General features: G+C 42.1%; 1 protein-coding gene across 2 annotated transcripts in view; it reads left to right on the forward strand.

The window, feature by feature from the left end:
* The first annotated feature begins 1957 nt into the window (after positions 1-1957).
* LOC128112710 (protocadherin alpha-C2) overlaps positions 1958-19230 on the forward strand; it is a 246646-nt gene continuing 229373 nt past the window's right edge. Inside the window, exon 1 of one of the 2 annotated variants that reach the window (XM_052741957.1) lies at positions 1958-4790. In XM_052741957.1, coding sequence (XP_052597917.1) covers positions 2403-4790 — 2388 coding nt within the window. In that variant the 5' untranslated portion in view covers positions 1958-2402. Of the gene's footprint in view, positions 4791-11594; positions 15311-19230 lie in introns of those variants that run through there. The other variant, XM_052741958.1, reaches the window with a different exon arrangement.

Raw genomic sequence — 19230 nt, forward strand, 5'->3', positions numbered from 1 at the left:
GCAGTTCAGTTGTATTTTTAAAAATAATTTATTTATTTTTATTTTAATGTGCATTGGTGTTTTGCCTGCATATATGTCTGTGTGAGGGAGACAGATCCCCTGGAAATGGAGTTACTGACAGTTGTGAGCTGCCATGTGGGTGCTGGGAATTGAACCCAGGTCCTCTGGAAGAGCAGCCAGTTCTCTTAATTGCTGAGTTATCTCTCCAGCCCTGTAGAGTACTTCTTAAGCATGGTCGAATTCACAGATTCAGCTACCAGAGACTAAGAGCATTTCTTACTTTCCCCCGTAACTTTCAGGACTATTCTTGTCATGTGCCTGTTGGTTCCATTCTGTTTGTCCTGTTTGAAACTCTTCCAATAATTAACTGAAGTAAGTGCATTTGAATAAAGAATTTTATACCCTTGAGTCAATTTCCAGAGACATTAAAGCAATTGTTGTTATTTTACAGTTTCTTATAACTTGGGAGAAAATAAACTATAGAATAGGTCTGTGGAGATTTGTACACTTTCATGCTTAGGCTGACACACACACACACACACACACACACACACACACACACACACACACACAATCCTCTGTACCAGTGGGTTCCACATTCATGAATATAACCAAATGTAGACAGAAAAGTTTGAAAAAATTATATCTGTGATGAACATGGGAAAGATTTGCTTTCTAACAAATGTAAACAGCTGTTTCCATTTCTATATATCCTTAGATACATAAAGATCCTTGGGATGAGGATTTAGCTCAGTGGTGGTAGAGCGCTTGCCTAGCAATTACAAGGCCCAGGGTTCGATCCTCAGCTTCCAAAAAAATATCCTTAGATATTGTAAGAATTCAGAGGTTATAGAAGGTGATTCAGAGGACATGTATAAGACATGTACAAGTTCTATACCATTTTATATGAAGGACTTGAGCATCTATAGATGGTATCAACTTAAGGGAGAGGGATGTGTCCTGGAGTAAATGCTCCATGGATACTGTGACTCTAAAGAACTGCAGACCCATTTGATGCGTGCATGTAATGGTTACAGTGTGGTGACAATTTGCAGTAAACAAAATTATATGAAAATATGAAACACTTAATGATGGTTATTGTATTTCCTATTCTAAAAATTTCTTCTGTTAATTTTATCAGTATTTATTTGCTAAGACTTTCTATTTCATTGATGAATCATTCTATTGCAATTTCAGATATACTGGGAATAACAAAAAGAAATAGCCATGATAATGAAATAGAAAGCCTCAGAAACCACTGTCAGAGACCTCTGAAGGTTCTATTATCTCATATAACCCACTCACATTTTTTGAGACAGGATCTCACATATGCACCCCTGGCTAGCCTGGGACTCACTAAATAGATCAGGCTGGCCTCAAGCTCACATAGCCTGGTCTACACAGTGAGTTCTTAGGCAGCAAGGGCTACACACACTGAGACCCTGCCTCAAAAACAAAACAATCAAGCAAAAACTAAAAAACAAAACACACAGGTCATTATGTTGTAAAAAACAGCAAAGATAAATCCTCAAATATCTTCATTTGAACATTTACAGTATTAGAATGCAAAGTTGTTCATACACACAGAAGAAATGTTAAGTACATTTCTGGAAATCCTCTAAAATTGTCATAAATATGTATTTGGTAACTATACTATTGTAAATCTACCTATAAATGATAATATAATTTACAAATAAATCCCCAACTTTCTTAGAGTGAAGTTGACCTTAGTGGTCAAAATGAATTTAGGTTAAAACTTCAGATACAACTATAAATATCTAGTAATTAAAATATGTGAGCCAATAAGTCTTTCTTCTTTTGATTTTTTCTTTTTTAGACAGGATTTCACTATGTAGCTCTGGCTGGCCTGGAACTTACTATGTAGACCCCAGAGATCCACCTGCATCTGCTTTCGTGCGGAGAACTGGAATTAAAGGAATGCACTACCATGCCCCACCCACTAAATCATGTAAAATACAATGATACAAAGAGAGACTATTTAAGCATATCTTTACTTTTCTCAAACAAAATTGAAATACCTTTGCAATTACAGTGCAATGAAAACATTAAATTACATACTCGCAAATGATATTCAAACTGTCTTGGATCTTCAAATTACAAAATTTATAAACGATTGTATTGAGTACATTGCAAATAAATACAGAAACTAATTCGAAAGACCAACGAATGGATGTAAAATCTACATTAGCCACATGGTGTCGCTGTATACCATAAAGTCTTGAAGCTGGAAATGAGGTACTTATAAAACCGAAGGGAGGAAGCTTCATTTCGTCATCAGCCGAAGAAAGACAAAAATGGTGAGGAGACAAATGACCGAAAACATGGAGTTACAAAGTATGATCTTGGAGTGACAGCAGTACAAAAGGTGCAGTGCTTTTGCGATGCTGTTTTCCAGGCTCCGAGGCCTGAGAGCCCGGCGCCTGCTGTTGCTCTCGCTTCTGCTCCTCACTGACTGGCAGACAGGGAGCGGCCAGCTCCACTACTCCGTCCCCGAGGAGGCCAAACACGGCACCTTCGTGGGCCGCATCGCTCAGGACCTGGGGCTGGAGCTGGCGGAGCTGGTGCCCCGCCTGTTCAGGGTGGCGTCCAAGGACCGCGGGGACCTTCTGGAGGTAAATCTGCAGAATGGCATTTTGTTTGTGAATTCTCGGATCGACCGGGAGGAGCTGTGCGGGCGGAGCGCGGAGTGTAGCATCCATCTGGAGGTGATCGTGGACCGGCCGCTGCAGGTTTTCCACGTGGATGTGAAGGTTAAAGATATTAATGATAACCCACCGGTTTTCAAAGGCTCAGCACAAAGGATATTTATTCCTGAAAATAGGCCTCTAAATTCGCAGTTTCCACTAGAGGGCGCTGCGGATGCAGACATTGGTGCCAATTCTCTGCTAACTTACACGCTGAGCCCCACTGATTACTTTTCTTTGAAGGTAGAGACGACTGACGAACTCAGTAAATCCCTTTCGCTTGAGTTGAGAAAATCTCTGGATAGAGAAGAAACACCAGAACTTCAGTTATTATTGACAGCCACTGACGGGGGCAAGCCAGAGCTGGAGGGGACAGTTCGGCTGCAGATTACTGTGCTCGACGTCAATGATAACGCCCCACTGTTTGACCAGGCGGTCTACAGAGCCCAGTTAGTAGAATCTACAGCGAACGGAACATTAGTGACCACGTTAAATGCCTCTGACGCTGATGAAGGTGTAAACGGTGAAGTTGTGTTTTCCTTTGGCAATGACGTTTCTCCTGACATTCAAGAAAAATTCAAAGTAGATTCTGTTTCGGGAGAAATTAGAGTGATTGGTGACCTGGATTACGAAAAAACAAAATCCTATGAAATCCAAGTAAAAGCATTTGATAAAGGGACTCCCCCGATCTCAAATCACTGCAAGGTTTTGGTGAAAGTACTGGACATAAATGATAACATTCCGGAGCTGGAGATCACTTCCTTATCTTTACCCATCAAAGAGGACGCTCCACTTAGCACTGTCATCGCTCTCATCAAGGTGTCCGATCTCGACTCAGGTGTCAACGGGCAGGTGACCTGCTCCCTGACTCCTCAGGTCCCCTTCAAGTTGGTGTCCACCTTCAAGAATTACTATTCGCTTGTGCTGGACAGCGCCCTGGACCGAGAAACCACCGCTGACTATAAGGTGGTGGTTACAGCCCGGGACGGGGGCTCGCCTTCGCTGTGGGCCACAGCCAGCGTGTCCGTGGAGGTGGCTGATGTGAACGACAACGCGCCCACGTTCGCGCAGCTCGAATACACGGTGTTCGTGAAGGAGAACAACCCGCCTGGCGCACACATCTTCACGGTGTCGGCCATGGATGCAGACGCACAGGAGAACGCGCTGGTGTCCTACTCGCTGGTGGAGAGGAGGGTGGGCGAGCGCTTGCTGTCCAGCTATGTGTCTGTGCACGCGGAGAGTGGCAAGGTGTTCGCGCTGCAGCCTCTGGACCATGAGGAGCTGGAGCTGCTGCAGTTCCAGGTGAGCGCGCGGGATGCTGGTGTGCCTTCCCTGGGCAGCAATGTGACTCTGCAGGTGTTTGTGCTGGATGAGAACGACAATGCGCCCGCGCTGCTGGGACCTCAGGCGGGAAGCGCAGTGAGCGAACTGGTGTCCAGGTCAGTGGGTGCGGGACATGTGGTGACAAAGGTACGCGCAGTAGACGCAGACTCTGGCTACAACGCGTGGCTGTCTTATGAACTGCAACCTTCGACGGGTGGCTCACGCAGCCCGTTCCGCGTGGGTCTGTACACGGGAGAGATCAGTACGACACGCACCCTAGAAGAGACTGACTCTCCACGACAGCGTCTGTTGGTGCTGGTGAAGGACCATGGCGAGCCGGTGCTGATCGCCACCGCTACCGTGTTGGTATCTCTGGTGGAAAGTGGGCAGATTCAGAAAGCCTCCTTGCCCACATTAACCGGTGCAGTGGGCTCTCAGGCATCGCTGGTGGATGTCAACGTGTACCTGATCATCGCCATCTGCGCCGTGTCCAGCCTGTTGGTGCTCACACTGCTGCTGTACACCGCACTTCGCTGCTCAGCGACGCCGGCCAATGGAGCCTGTGCTTCCGGGAAGCCCGTTCTGGTGTGCTCCAGTGCAGTGGGAAGTTGGTCATACTCGCAGCAGAGGCGGCAGAGGGTGTGCTCTGGAGAGGGTCCGCCCAAGACTGACCTCATGGCCTTCAGCCCCGGCCTGTCTCCAGGTTTGAACATATCGGAAAGAAGTGAACAGCCAGAAGTAAATTCGGATCCTTCTGGTAATGTAAGTCCAAATTTGAGCTGTGGTTTCAACCTCTTTTTAGACTTAACTTCATTCTTAAAGTATTATTTAAATGGCATTTAAAATGTATTCAGGGTGTTCAATGACATTTAACAAACCATACCTTTGCAAATACTCTAGTATTTGCAGTTGCGTAATGAATGGCGCTAGGAAACAAGCAATATACATGCAAATTCTTGTATTCTTTTATTTATATGGTAGAATGCTTTAAAAGCATTTCAGTACTATTAGTGTTAAGTTTGGGCAGTGGTGGTGTTAGGGTTGGAGCTGAGGGCCTCATAAGCACTAGGGAAGCACAGTGCTGGTCACCTTTAACATGGTCTCTCAATTCTTGTGAAGTGTCCCTCTCTGCACAAATAATGGTAGACAAAGTTATTCTGCTTTCTCTCTACATTCCTAAATTTCCAAGTTGGGTAATAAAAGATAATTTTAATCACTGAGATTTAAAATATATTTGTTGATGGGAATTTAATTTCCATATTAAAATATCCAACAAGTTTCTGGTGCTAATCCCTGGTTTAAAAGACTAATTATTACATGAACTTGTGTCCTAAACGAGTCAGTCAAGAGATACTTAGTGAGCATTTCACATTTACTTGCCAATGTCCCCAAGCTCTTTATTTTCTTTTCTTTTAATCCTGCTGATATTTTATTAGGTGAAATCTTTTACCGTTTACAGATGAAATTGTTGAAGCCAAGAAAAACTAAGTTTATGATAATTACCATTTTTTTCCAAAAAATTTGTTTGTTCTATTACAGTCCATTGCATTTGATTAAATATTTAAAGTTGTTTTCAATGGAAGAATTTTGAAGATATTAAAATTTAAATACTATTTGAAATTCAAGATAGAGAAAGATGGAGTAAATTTTCCAAACAAAATTGCACTATATACAAATCCCTAATGCTTGTCTTTCTAGAAATAAATGTAGAAATACAAAAAAAAAAGAAAAGAAAATTCTTTACACCAGTTGTTCAGAAGAGGAATAATGATCTCTTCAAAGTTTGATTCATAACCATTATGTTGATCAATAATGAGTAACATATTAGGCAATATGTTTTATAGCAGTTTTAACAACCAATGGATACACTTTCGATTTAGGTCTCTCTGAATCATTTAACCATTTATTCAAGAGCTTGCTAAATCTGTGTGTGTGTGTGGGGGGGTATATGTGAATGTGTGGTTATGCTCACCTGTGCATGCAGATGTGGAAGTCAGTAGTTAATGTTAGGTATCTTTCTCAATTACTCTACCTTATTTTTTTTTGAGTCAAGTTGCTCATTGTTTTGGCTAGACTGGCTGGGCATGTGGATGCTCAGGATCTGAACTCAGGTCCTCGTGCTTGCACAGCAAACACTTTACCCACTGAGCCATCTCCACAGCATCTAATACAATGTTTTCTTTCTTACATTCAATTCTGAAGTCACACAAGTATTAAGTGAATGCACCTCATTGGCCAAACATTCAAATAACCACGCAGAAAAGTCCCTTAAAATTTCCCTTGTCAAAGGACAACACCAATAGACATGCTAACTTGAAAGGAAGAAACCTCAGGAGGTCTCAACCCTAGAGAAAGAACTACAGACAACCAAGGAATGCTGAGAGCAGGAGATATGGTCTTCCCCAGGGAAGAACACACCAGCTGGTTATGTAATACCAAATGCTCAACACTAAAAACATATGTACAGACTGAGAAGGATGTATTTTGGTATACACACACACACACACACACACACACACACACACACACACACACACACTTGTGCATGTGTGTATAAGTAATTAAAGAAAAAGAAGCCAAAAATTTGAAAAAGAACAAGGGAGCGTACATTGTAGGGTTTGGAAGGAGGAAGGGGCAGAGGGAAATAATGTATATATAAATAACATAAAAATTTCAAAAAAAACTTGTAAAATATTCCACAAAAAATCTAAATGAGCTGATAGTTAAGCTTCCTGAGACTGGGGTGATAGGTTTAGAGCATTGTAAGACATAGGCCAAAGCGTGTTTCTGCAACTTTCCAAATATTAATATTATTATACCCAGTCTTTGAGCAAGAATAACCAAAAAAATAATTTTGGAATAATAATGCTAAAAAAACCTTCCAATTTTCTCTATATGTGAGATAAACCTTGCAGGATTATACAATTTGAAAGAATAGATTCAGAAATCATAAATAAAATTTCCTTCCTGACTTACATTATTATGTAGCTATATTCACTAGATACATGAACATTGTCTTTAGAAAGACATTCAGTATTTATCATCATTCACTCAACAAGCACATGTTGACAGCCTAGCATTTGAAAAGTGCTGCAATAGAACCCTAAGCACGTAGCAACACCGACAGTACAGCCAAGGCCCCTGGCTTCAAGAGGACGTTTTATTTTTACTGTGTTTACAGTAACAATTGAGTTATAAAATGTGTTGGATTTGGTGTAATGTACCCTTTCAATTTTGTCAAACCATCACATTCATGAAAGAAACTATCATCCTGGATGTGACTTAAAAAAAGGGGGGGGGGGGCGGGCAGTGGTGGCGCACACCTTAAATCCCAGCACTCAGGAGGCAGAGGCAGGTGGATCTCTGTGAGTTCAAGGCCAACCTGGGCTACACAGTGAGTTCCAGGAAAGGCGCAAAGCTGCACAGAGAAACCCTGTCTCGAAAAAACAAAAAAACAAAAACAAACAAAAGGAATGCAATGCTGACTGTGTTTAACAAATCTAGAAACAAAACTACAAAGGGGACCATTCCTTCTTTATGCAAGTCATTCTTAGAAAACTGTGATTCTCATGACAGCAGCTAAAGAGTGAAACTAAAGCAAGTCCAAGGAAAATTACCTTAAAAGGGCAATTAAAAGGATAGAACAGTCAAGGGGTGTTGGTACATGCCTTTATTCTCAGCACTCAAGAGGCTGAGGTAGGTGGATCTATAAATTGAAGCCAGCCTGGTCTAAAATTCCAGGATAGTCAGGGCTACATAAAGAAATGCTGCCTCCAAAAACAACAAAACAAAATAGACAAACAAGCAAAAAAAAAAAACCAGCCAGATGTGGTGCACACCTTTAATCCCAGCACTCGGGAGGCAGAGGATCTCTGAGTTGGAGGCCACCCTGGTCTCCAGAGCAAGTTCCAAGACAGCCAGGGCTATACAGAAAAACTCTGTCTCAAAAAAAAGTTAAAAATTGGGAGAGATAAGGAGATTTTTTTGGGGGAGGGGCTAAACTGAAAAATTATAAATAGAAGATAAACAATATTATCTTTTATTTAGGTCAGAAAAACTTGAATTGGTTGACATTTTAGGCTACAGTGACATAATTAATTCTATTAATAAGTTTATATAGATTGTGGGCTGGAAGGTGGCTCAGTGGTTAAGAGTTTGCTGCTCTTCCAGAAGACCCAGGTTTGAGTCCCAGCACCTACATGGTGGTTCAAAATAATTTGTAACTCTAGTTCCAGAGCCTCTGATGCCATCTTCTGGATTGTGGCTACCAGGCATGCATGTGGTGCACAAATATACATATAGGCAAAATGCCTATACATGTAAAATAAAATTAAATAAAGGAATTAGTATAGATTGAAAATGTAGTTATCTCAGGGTACTTCACGGAAATATTAATCATAAAATTATGAATAGAACCCAACAGCCTTTTAATACCAATAGCCATTTAAATTTGTCTGGAAGAGCCCAGCCTTGTGGCACGTACTTGTCCTTGGGTAGTGAGGGCAAGAGAATCCAAATTTAAAGGCCATCTTCTGTTATAGAACAAGTTTGAGGCTAGCCTGAGCTACAAGTGACACTGCCTTAACAACCAAATGAAGAAACAAAAACCAATAATAATTGTTTGGTTGGAACCTCCAGATCACCTCTGCAGGATCTGGAAAACTCCATTCCTGTCTCTCTTTCCAAACCCTGCCTGCTCAGAGAGTCTCTGAACAAAGGGAAGGCATCAAAAAGCCCAGTTCCGCATTCTTGGGGGCTACTGCAGCTCCTCCCCTGAAGTTGCCAGCCACTCAAGTCCCCTCCTGAAGCTCTCAACTTTTGACCATACTTGGGCAAAAACCCAGCTTGTGGCAGACACGTCACCACACCTCGCCGACAACCTATAAAGTCTCCCTGCTTTTTTTTTTTTTAAATTTATTTTAATTTATTTTGCAATACAATTCAGTTCTACATATCGGTCACGGATTCCCTTGTTCTCCTCCCTCCCGTCCCCCTCACCTTCCCCCCAACGCCCCCCCCCCATTCCCATCTCCTCCAGGGCAAAGCCTTCCCCACAGACTGAGGTCAACCTGGTAGACTCAGTCCAGGTAGGTCTAGTCCCCTCCTCCCAGGCCAAGCCAAACAATCCTGCATAGGCCCCAGGTTTCAAACAGCCAACTCATGCAATGAGCACAAGATCTGGTCCCACTGCCTGGATGCCTCCCAAACAGATCAAGCCAATCAACTGTCTCACCCATTCGGAGGGCCTGATCCAGTGGGGACCCCTCAGCCATTGGTTCATAGTTCATGTGTTTCCATTCATTTGGCTATTTGTCCCTGTGCTTTATCCAACCTTGGTCTCAACAATTCTCGCTCATATAAACCCTCCTCATTCTCGTTGATTGGACTCCCAGAGATCCACCCAGGGCCTAGTCATGGATCTCTGCATCCAGATCCCTCAGTAGTTGGATGAGGTTTCTAGCACAACAATTAGGGTGTTTGGCCATCCCATCACCAGAGTAGGTCAGTTCGGACTGTCTCTCGACCATTGCCAGCAGTCTGTTGTGTGGGTATCTTTGTGGATTTCTGTGGGCCTCTCTAGCACTTTGCTTCTTCCTGTTCTCATGTGGTCTTCATTTACCATGGTCTCCTATTCCTTGTTCTCCCTCTCTGTTGTTGATCCAGCTGGGATCTCCCGCTCCCCCAAGCTCTCTTTCCCTCGACCCTCGCCTTTCATTACCCCCACTCATGTCCAGGCTGTTCATGTAGATCTCATTCCATTTCTCTGTCATTGGGCGATCCCTGTGTCTTTCTTGGGGTCCTGTTTTCCGGGTAGCCTCCCTGGTGATGTGAGTAGCAGACAATTCATCCTTGTTTCATGTCTAGTATCCTGCTATGAGTGAGTACATACCATGTTTGTCTTTCTGAGTCTGGGTTACCTCACTCAGGATGATTTTTTCTAGATCCATCCATTTGTCTGCAAACCTCATGATGCCATTGTTTTTTTCTGCTGAGTAGTATTCCATTGTGTATATGTACCACATTTTGTTTATCCATTCTTCAGTTGAAGGGCATCTGGGTTGTTTCCATGTTCTGGCTATTACAAACAATGCTGATATGAACATAGCTGAACAAGTGCTCTTATGGTGTGGTTGAGCATTTCTTGGGTATATGCCCAAAAGTGGTATAGCTGGATCTTGGGGGAGATTGATTCCCAATTTTCTAAGAAAGCGCCATATTGATTTCCAAAGTGGTTGTACAAGCTTGCATTCCCACCAGCAGTGTCCAATTAAGAAATGGGCTATAGAACTAAACAGAGAATTCTCAACAGAGGAAACTCAAATGGCCGAAAGACATTTAAGGAATTGCTCATCATCCCTAATCATCAGGGAAATGCAAATCAAAACAACTCTGAGATACCACCTTACGCCTGTCAGAATGGCTAAGATCAAAAACACTGAAGACACCTTATGCTGGAGAGGATGTGGAGCTAGGGGAACTCCCTGCTTTTGTTTGTGGGTGCAGCTTCTCTGGCCTCGATCTCTGGGACTGGAGAAACTGCCTGGAAGTTGCTTTGCTCAAATAAGCTTGTTGGTGTACTTTTTCAATTCAGCTCGATCTGGCTTACTGCATCAGTGGAGAAACTTATTATCAGGGGACAGAAAACCTTTTAATAACAATAAGAAACCCCAAACCAACCAAACTTGACCTTAATGTGTTTGGATATGGCTTCATACAACTACATTGTGATCACAAAGTTTAAGATGATTGCGTTGTACATATAAGATTGGGGGGATATTCTTTCTGTGTTATAATGATTCTTATAAAGCTTAAAAGTTTTGTGGAATAGCTAATTCTGTTAACTTGGGGTGAATCTCAAATATTAGTCACTATTATAAAAATGCATGGGTTTAGGATTACAAAGTTTAAAAGCACTGTCGTTTATGGGATGCTATAATAGAATGAAGGAAAAATGTAAACATGGAGTAGTGTGATTTAATATTTAACATGAATAGAATTTCCATCGATAGCTGATGTTCCTGATCCACTCAGAATATTTTGATAGTTTTTTTCCTTCTTTCACACTTTAATGAAATGCATTATTTCACCTCTTATTCATTTCATTTCCCCACCCAAACTTTCATTGTGTATATTCATTGTACCTAGTGCTGTTTTGTGTAAGGACATTTTATACAAGTATATACTGCACATTGAGCATATCCTCCATACTCCCTTTCTCTCTTTCTCGCCATTCTTCCTCACTAGTCCCCTTTGTTCCTCTAGACAGATTTCTTCTACTTTCATCATATATATATGTATATTATATGCTATGTATATTATACATATGTGTGTATTCATTGCCATTTTCATATATCTATGTAAAATCTAGGAACTGTGACTGAAAGAGCATATGGGATATTTTTCTTTCTGAATATATTTTTTCTGTAGTTATTTCCAGTTGCATTCATTTTACCGCAAAAGTGAATAAGTGAAATAACTTTAAGACATTGGACTCAAGGAAAAATTATTATTAATAATTATTATTAAAAATTTGTTTTCAAGGTAGGATTTCTCTGTTTAGTCTTGGCTGTCCTGGAACTCTCTTTGTAGAACAGGCTGGTCTCAAACTCAAAGATCCACCTGCATCTGCCTCCAAGTGCTGGGATTAGAAGCATTCACCAACACACCTGGCTAGGGAAAAGATATTAATGATTCTAACTCCAGGAAAATCTATTTCCCATTGCTGTTTTTAACAATAATTGTAAATTTTGCAGTTAACTTTGTTTTTCTCTAAGAAAGATAAAAGCAATTTTTAACATACATAAAGCAACAAGTGTGTAACTTGATATGCACTTTGCTAACTGACACATTCCCTCATTCATTTCAAATAATCCCTACACCATCTTTAAGTTTAATATGTTTGCACATGAAGGGGCCAGCTAAGAATTAATAAAGGATACTCTCATGTAACTAATACTGAAAAGAAATATGCTCATTCTTCCTGCATGAAAATTCGAATATAATAGAAAAGAGAATAATCCTAAAATAAAATCTACTTCTCATAGGAGAAGTTAATGTAACCTGCAAACAATTCAAAACTCAAAATTATAAATAACAGGAGTGTATTCAAACATATTTTCAATGAACAAAAGTACCCTTTGATTACGGTGTGCTTGTTTCGAAGAAGCGGTAAAAAAAAATACAAAAGAATTGAAAACAGGGTCTCCAAGAAATGTTTGTACATCTGCACTGGTATCAGCACTATTTACAAGAACCAAGAGCCAGAGAACCCAAATGCCGATGGATAGTTGAATGGACGCACAAGATGCGGTGTGTATACGCAACGGAATCAGTCACCACTAAGAAGAAAAGAAATCCTGTAATATGTTACAGCACTGATGAGTGTTCAGAACATTATGATAAGTTGAAGAAGCCAGATTCAAAACAATGCAAAACAAAGAAACCAACCCCAGAGCAACAAATCCTAACAAATCCTGTATGATTTCACTTACACGGTAGTAAAACTTACAGAAACCAGAAGTAGAATGAATGGTGGTTACCATGGTCAAGGATGGGGAAACTGGAATTGCTGTCTAATGTGTATGCATTTTCAGCTTTCCAAGAGGAAGAGGAGTTTTGAAACAATGTGAATATACTTAGCACTACTAAAGTTTACCCTTGAAGTTAATACGGTAAACTTCTCATTTACAGTTAATACGGTAAAGTTCGAACCTGCTTAGCCACAGGGTGTCGCTGTCCACCAGAGAATATTCTCTAGGAAGGCAAAATACCCAGAGCTTCTTTGTTACTCCAGATAAAACGGCAGGAGAAGCAGCAGGATTTGAGCAGGTGTTAGACTATTTGTTTTTAAACATGATCATTTAATTTGACCAACTCACGGAGCACTAGAAGTGATGCCTTCTTTGAGAGGGGGCCCAGAGGTCAGGCAGTGTCTGCTGCTCTTGCTTCCTTTCCTCGCAGCCTGGGAGGCAGGGAGCGGCCAGCTCCATTACTCCGTCCCCGAGGAGGCCAAACACGGCACCTTCGTGGGCCGCATCGCTCAGGACCTGGGGCTGGAGCTGGCGGAGCTGGTGCCCCGCCTGTTCAGGGTGGCGTCCAAGGACCGCGGGAACCTTCTGGAGGTAAATCTGCAGAATGGCATTTTGTTTGTGAATTCTCGGATCGACCGGGAGGAGCTGTGCGGGCGGAGAGCGGAGTGTAGCATCCACCTGGAGGTGATCGTGGACCGGCCGCTGCAGGTTTTTCACGTGGAGGTGGAGGTGAGGGACATTAACGACAACCCGCCTCTATTTCCAACGACAGAAAAAACTATCCAATTTCACGAATTGAGGCCGCTTGACTCGCGATTTCCTTTAGAGGGAGCATCGGATGCAGATATAGGAGTAAACGCTCTTCTGTCCTACAAGCTCAGCCCCAGTGAGTTTTTCTTTCTAGATGTACAAACAAATGACGATCTAAGCCAATCGCTGTTTCTTGTGCTGCGGAAATCTCTGGACAGAGAGGAAAATGCTGAGATGAAATTGTTACTGGTAGCTACCGATGGAGGCAAGCCTGAACTCTCGGGTACTGTTCAAATACTCATTAAGGTGTTGGATGTGAATGACAACGAACCTACTTTCCCCCAACCCGTTTACAAAGTACAGTTGTTCGAGAACACTGCAAACGGAACCTTGGTGGTTAAATTAAATGCTTCTGATGCAGATGAAGGATCAAACAGTGAGATTGTGTATTCACTCAGTAGTGATGTATCCTCTACCACACGGACAAAGTTCCAAATAGACTCCACCTCAGGAGAAATCAGAACTAAAGGGGAATTAGATTATGAAGAAAGGACATCCTATGAAATTCAGGTCATTGCGTCTGACAAGGGAACCCCATCAATGTCAGGACATTGTAAAATTTCAGTAAAACTTGTGGATATCAATGACAATAGACCAGAAGTCTCAATAACGTCTCTCTCACTACCTGTCCAAGAGAATGCTCCAGTGGGCACCGTCATCGCACTCATCAGCGTGTCTGATCGAGACTCAGGTGTCAACGGGCAGGTGACCTGCTCCCTGACCCCTCATGTCCCCTTCAAGTTGGTGTCCACCTTTAAGAATTACTATTCACTTGTGCTAGACAGCGCCCTGGACCGTGAGACTACAGCTGACTATAAGGTGGTGGTTACAGCCCGGGACGGGGGCTCGCCCTCGCTGTGGGCCACAGCCAGCGTGTCCGTGGAGGTGGCTGATGTGAACGACAACGCGCCCGTGTTCGCACAGCTGGAATACACGGTGTTCGTGAAGGAGAACAACCCGCCTGGCGCGCACATCTTCACGGTGTCGGCCATGGACGCTGACGCGCAGGAAAACGCGCTGGTGTCCTACTCGCTGGTGGAGAGGAGGGTGGGCGAGCGCTTGCTGTCCAACTATGTGTCTGTGCACGCGGAGAGCGGCAAGGTGTTCGCACTGCAGCCTCTGGACCATGAGGAGCTGGAGCTGCTGCAGTTCCAGGTGAGCGCGCGGGATGCTGGTGTGCCTTCCCTGGGCAGCAATGTGACTCTGCAGGTGTTTGTGCTGGATGAGAACGATAATGCACCCGCGCTGCTGCCTCATGGAGCTGTGGGAACGGGAGGGGTTGTGAGTGAGTTTATTCCTAGGTCAGTGGGTTCGGGACACGTGGTCACCAAGGTGCGTGCAGTGGATGCCGACTCTGGTTACAATGCTTGGCTCTCTTACGAACTGCAGTCATCCGCAGGCAATTCTCGTAGCCTGTTCCGCGTGGGTCTGTACACGGGCGAGATCAGCATCACACGCACACTGGATGAAGCAGATGCGCCGCACCAGCGCCTGCTGGTGCTGGTGAGGGACCATGGTGAACCTGCGCTGACTGCCACAGCCACAGTGCTAGTTTCTCTGGTTGAGAATAGCCAAGCTCCAAAAGCATCAAAAGCGTTGGTAGGTGCCATTGGCCGAGAGACATCACTAGTGGATGTCAATGTGTACCTGATCATCGCCATCTGCGCGGTGTCCAGCCTGTTGGTGCTCACGCTGCTGCTGTACACCGCGCTGCGCTGCTCGGCGACGCCCACTGATGGAGCCTGTGCTCCTGGGAAGCCCGTGCTGGTGTGCTCCAGCGAGGTGGGGAGCTGGTCATACTCACAGCAGAGGCGGCAGAGGGTGTGTTCTGGAGAGGGCCCGCCCAAGACTGACCTCATGGCCTTCAGCCCCAGCCTATCCCAAGGTCCGGAATCAGCAGAGGAGAGACAGCCACCCTTAGAGCCAGAATTCTTAGCAAAGGTAGGCTTTAAATTTTTTCTTGCCAAGAACGTCACTATTTCTGTAATTGTTTATGAATCCTGTTAATTATTTAGACCTAAAGGTATGCCTTTATTTTATATCATTGCGCTGTCATGAGATACTTGTGAATTAGGTATCAAATTCCTGCCCGTAGAACAATTCTCTTAAATATTCTTACTTTCATAGTTAGGTTTGTAACGAAATCTCTGTGTGAGTAATCAGACCTTGAATAATTGAAAAAAAAGCCCCAAACACCCAGAAAAACCTGATATTTAAATATTTGTTTATTTATTATTGTTGGTGTTCATGACGCTGGTGTGTGGTTGTATTCCTACAGTGTGTATGGACCTCAAGGGACCTTTTGTGTAGTTGGTTCTCCCTATCTTTATTTGGGTCGCAGGGATCTAAGGTGGGTCACCAACCTTCCAAATCCACAGCCTGCTGAACCATCTCCCTGGTACCAAAGCTTAATGATTCATTATTACTCCTGAATGTTTTCCTTTCAAAAACTTAAAAGCCAAAATCAGAAAACTTGAAGGATTTTTAAAATTTAGGACATCACTAAATATAGATTTCTACCTATCTTATCAGAGTCTGTTCAGAGTAATATAATCTTTACTTGGGACATTTTCCAGATTTGCTTTTGAACCTTTAATGCCAGACCTCTAAAAGTATCTATCACTGGCCATTACAATACATGCCAACCCTTAGGAATGCTGGGTAATCTCTTTGTCCTTGATTAGGATAATGACCGAAATTGGGGGATAAAGATTTAAAATTCTTGGGTTTTCAGGCAAAAGAGTTCACTAAGGAAAGAACCTTTCAAGTTTTAACATTTAAATGTTATATGGCTGGGTGTGGTGGTACACTTCTTTAATCCCAGCCTTTAATTGGGAGGCAGAGACTGGTGGATCTCTGTGAGTTCAAGGTCAGCCTGGTCTATCTACAGAGTGAGTTCCTGGACAGCTAGGGCTACACTTAGAAACCCTGTCTCAAACAAACAAACAAACAAACAAACAAATAAATAAAAATAATGAAATAAAAAAAGAAAAAGAAAGGTTCCATTGGGCTAGGTGTGGTGGTGAATGCCTTTAATCATAGCATTTGAGAGGCAGAGGCAGGTGGATCACTGTGAGTTCCAGTCTAGCCTGACGTACACAGCAGATTCCATGCCAACAGGACTGAATAGTTAGGCTTTGTCTGAAGACGAATTGAGTTAGCCAAGCATCCAGATCTTTTCCTTTTCTTCGTACAAGTGGAGAGTATTGTGACCTGGTCTTTGTGCTAGTGCTCAATGGTTTTCATCCCAGTGTGGGCATCGTGAGATCAATTCATGAAGGTTTCCTTCTGTGAAGATGCTGACCACTTCTCACTCTATGCCTGGTTACACTTTCCATCATGCTGAGCTTACCCTTTTATCTGGTTTGTGAGCATGTTCCTCGGGGAACTGGAGTTTTCCCAGAATGTAAGGCCTGGCTTGGATGGCTGCATTTCCACCGGAAACTCCTGAGGGAGTATTTAAAACACTGGGCTTGGCCAGTAAATGCTTCACTTGTGAAGGACTTTTTGGCTTTAGTATTTTTTCCCAGCCAAAAGAAAATGTGTTTGGGTGAGTTAACTGTCTAAAACAGTTTTCTGGCATCTATTTACTGTGGATTCAATAATACTAATTATTTTCCAGTGGATTCAAGTGCATATCGATGAACTAAATACATTCTTCCACTAAGTGATCTTTACCTTAGCAATTGCTTAGACTATCCATTTCAATCTGGGATCTGCTTTTATTGGAGTTGGCAGTTTGATGGGTGTACTTGAACTTTAAGGAGACTCCACTCCTACAGCAAACCTATCATCTTCTCAGAGTTCATAAGTCTTAAAATGCAAAGTACTTATTTCCTGAAAATGAGAAAAATTCATCTGAGGCTTTACAGAAAAAAATGGCTTGAAAATGAGGAATACTGTCTTTCTTTGGAAAAGACTATCCCATTTAGAGTACATAGCTACTTACCGCCATTAAGGCTGGTGTACAGAATGTCTGAACAGTCAGGTAGAGTCAGCCCTACTCAAAATCTGGCCACTGTGTTTCTACTATTGCTAAATGATGAGCTTTAAAATTTTATTAAATGTTCCCAGATTTCCAAGAATCATAATCTGTTCCCTGATAGATTCTTATGGGTTTCTTGGTCTGATGTACATTTTTCTTGCCTAAGTGATAGTAGAACATATTCACTGATGCTCATCTACACACAGGCTCAATCTTTTAAACTCAGTATTCCTTCAGGTTTACCTTTATTTGCAAACAATCAGTACCAGAGTCTAGCTGTTATCAATTCATATGTAATATCCCATTTCTCAATAGTATACTCCTTGAATACAAACATACATAGGTCTTCAAAAGCATCTCACAAGTTTCAATCCACAATGTTTTAAAATTTGTATTTCAAATTTAACTTCTAAGATATGATCATCAGAGTGCTAGTAGACATCATGATGTCTATGATTGATTCTTAGAAACATACTGTTCAGAAATAATTTAAGGCCTAGATGGTTAGCAGTTAAGATCATTTGCTGCTCTTCCAGAGGATCTGAGTTTGGTTCCCATCTGCCACATGGTGGCTCACAACCATCTGTAACTCCACTTGGACCCCTCAGGCACCAGGCATGCACATGGTGCACATACATACATGCAGACAAAGACTCATACCTATAAAATAAAAAAATATTTTTAAAAAGAAATAACTTTAGATTAGGGGGATAACTCATGGGAGAGCACATGCCCTATAATGGATGAGGTCAGGCATGGTGGGTCATGCTTTTAATCCCAGTACTCAGGAGGCAGAGGCAGGTAGATCTCTATGAGTTTGAGGCCAGCCTGGTCTACATAGTGAGTTTCAGCCAGTGCTATACAATGAGGCCCTGTGTCAAAACAAAACAACAACAATAAAAGCCCTATAATGGATGAGAGGCCCTAGGTTCAACCACCAGAACTGAAAAGAACAAACAAAATATCTAATTCTTTATGAACTGTCACAGTTAGAGTGTGTTAGAGTCTATTAGAAATTATCTGTTTATTGTTAACAAATATCATTAATGTAACCCTTCACTCATTCTTACTTGAAAAGATAATTTAAAATATTCATTTATTTATTCAGTATAATATTTATAATTTTTTTATTTTAAATATAAATGATAAAATGTGAGTTAATTAAATACTGGATTTTATTCAATGAAACACAGGGAACTGAACCTTGTATGAAAACCTTTACTTCTAACACTTAAATTATGGGCTAGATATCTCTTTAATGTATTATGCCTATAAATAAAAGTCTGGACAGTTTCTTTTTCTGCATGAATATCTAAATTTTCCCTTTCCATGAATATTCTGGCCCAACTTTAAAATGATTAGAGGACTCATACCTCATGTTTATTAGTGAACTCACAGAGATCTTTAGAGTATTTCATTACTGGGGACTGGGGGCTGCAAAGATGGCTCAGCAGTTAAGAACACTGGCTGTTCTCCCAGAGGTCCTGAGTTCAATTCCCAGCAACCACATGGTGGCTCTCAACAATCCATAATGAGATCTGATGCCCTCTTCTGTCATGCAGGCATACATGCAAGTAGAGCGCTCACAGACATAAAATACATTTAAAAAGAACATTTCATTAACTAGCTTTATACATGTTGCCTAGTGACTCATATTCCAAAGTTACTTTTCTCTTAGTAATTTTTTAAATTGACAGTGTGTTCAACCTTTCTTTCTTCTTCCCTTTAACATGTATTTGTTTTGTGTGGATGTACATGTGTGAGGGTACGTTCATGCATGATGTGAGTGTGCCAGTTAGAAGACAGTTTTCACGAGTCATTGCTTCTCAGGGATTGAAATCGTGTCGGCAGGCTTGACAGCATGTGATTTTACCCA

This window comes from Peromyscus californicus, unplaced genomic scaffold (genome assembly GCF_007827085.1).
Source record: "Peromyscus californicus insignis strain IS unplaced genomic scaffold, ASM782708v3 Scaffold_17__1_contigs__length_78620276, whole genome shotgun sequence".
NCBI lineage: Eukaryota > Metazoa > Chordata > Mammalia > Rodentia > Cricetidae > Peromyscus > Peromyscus californicus.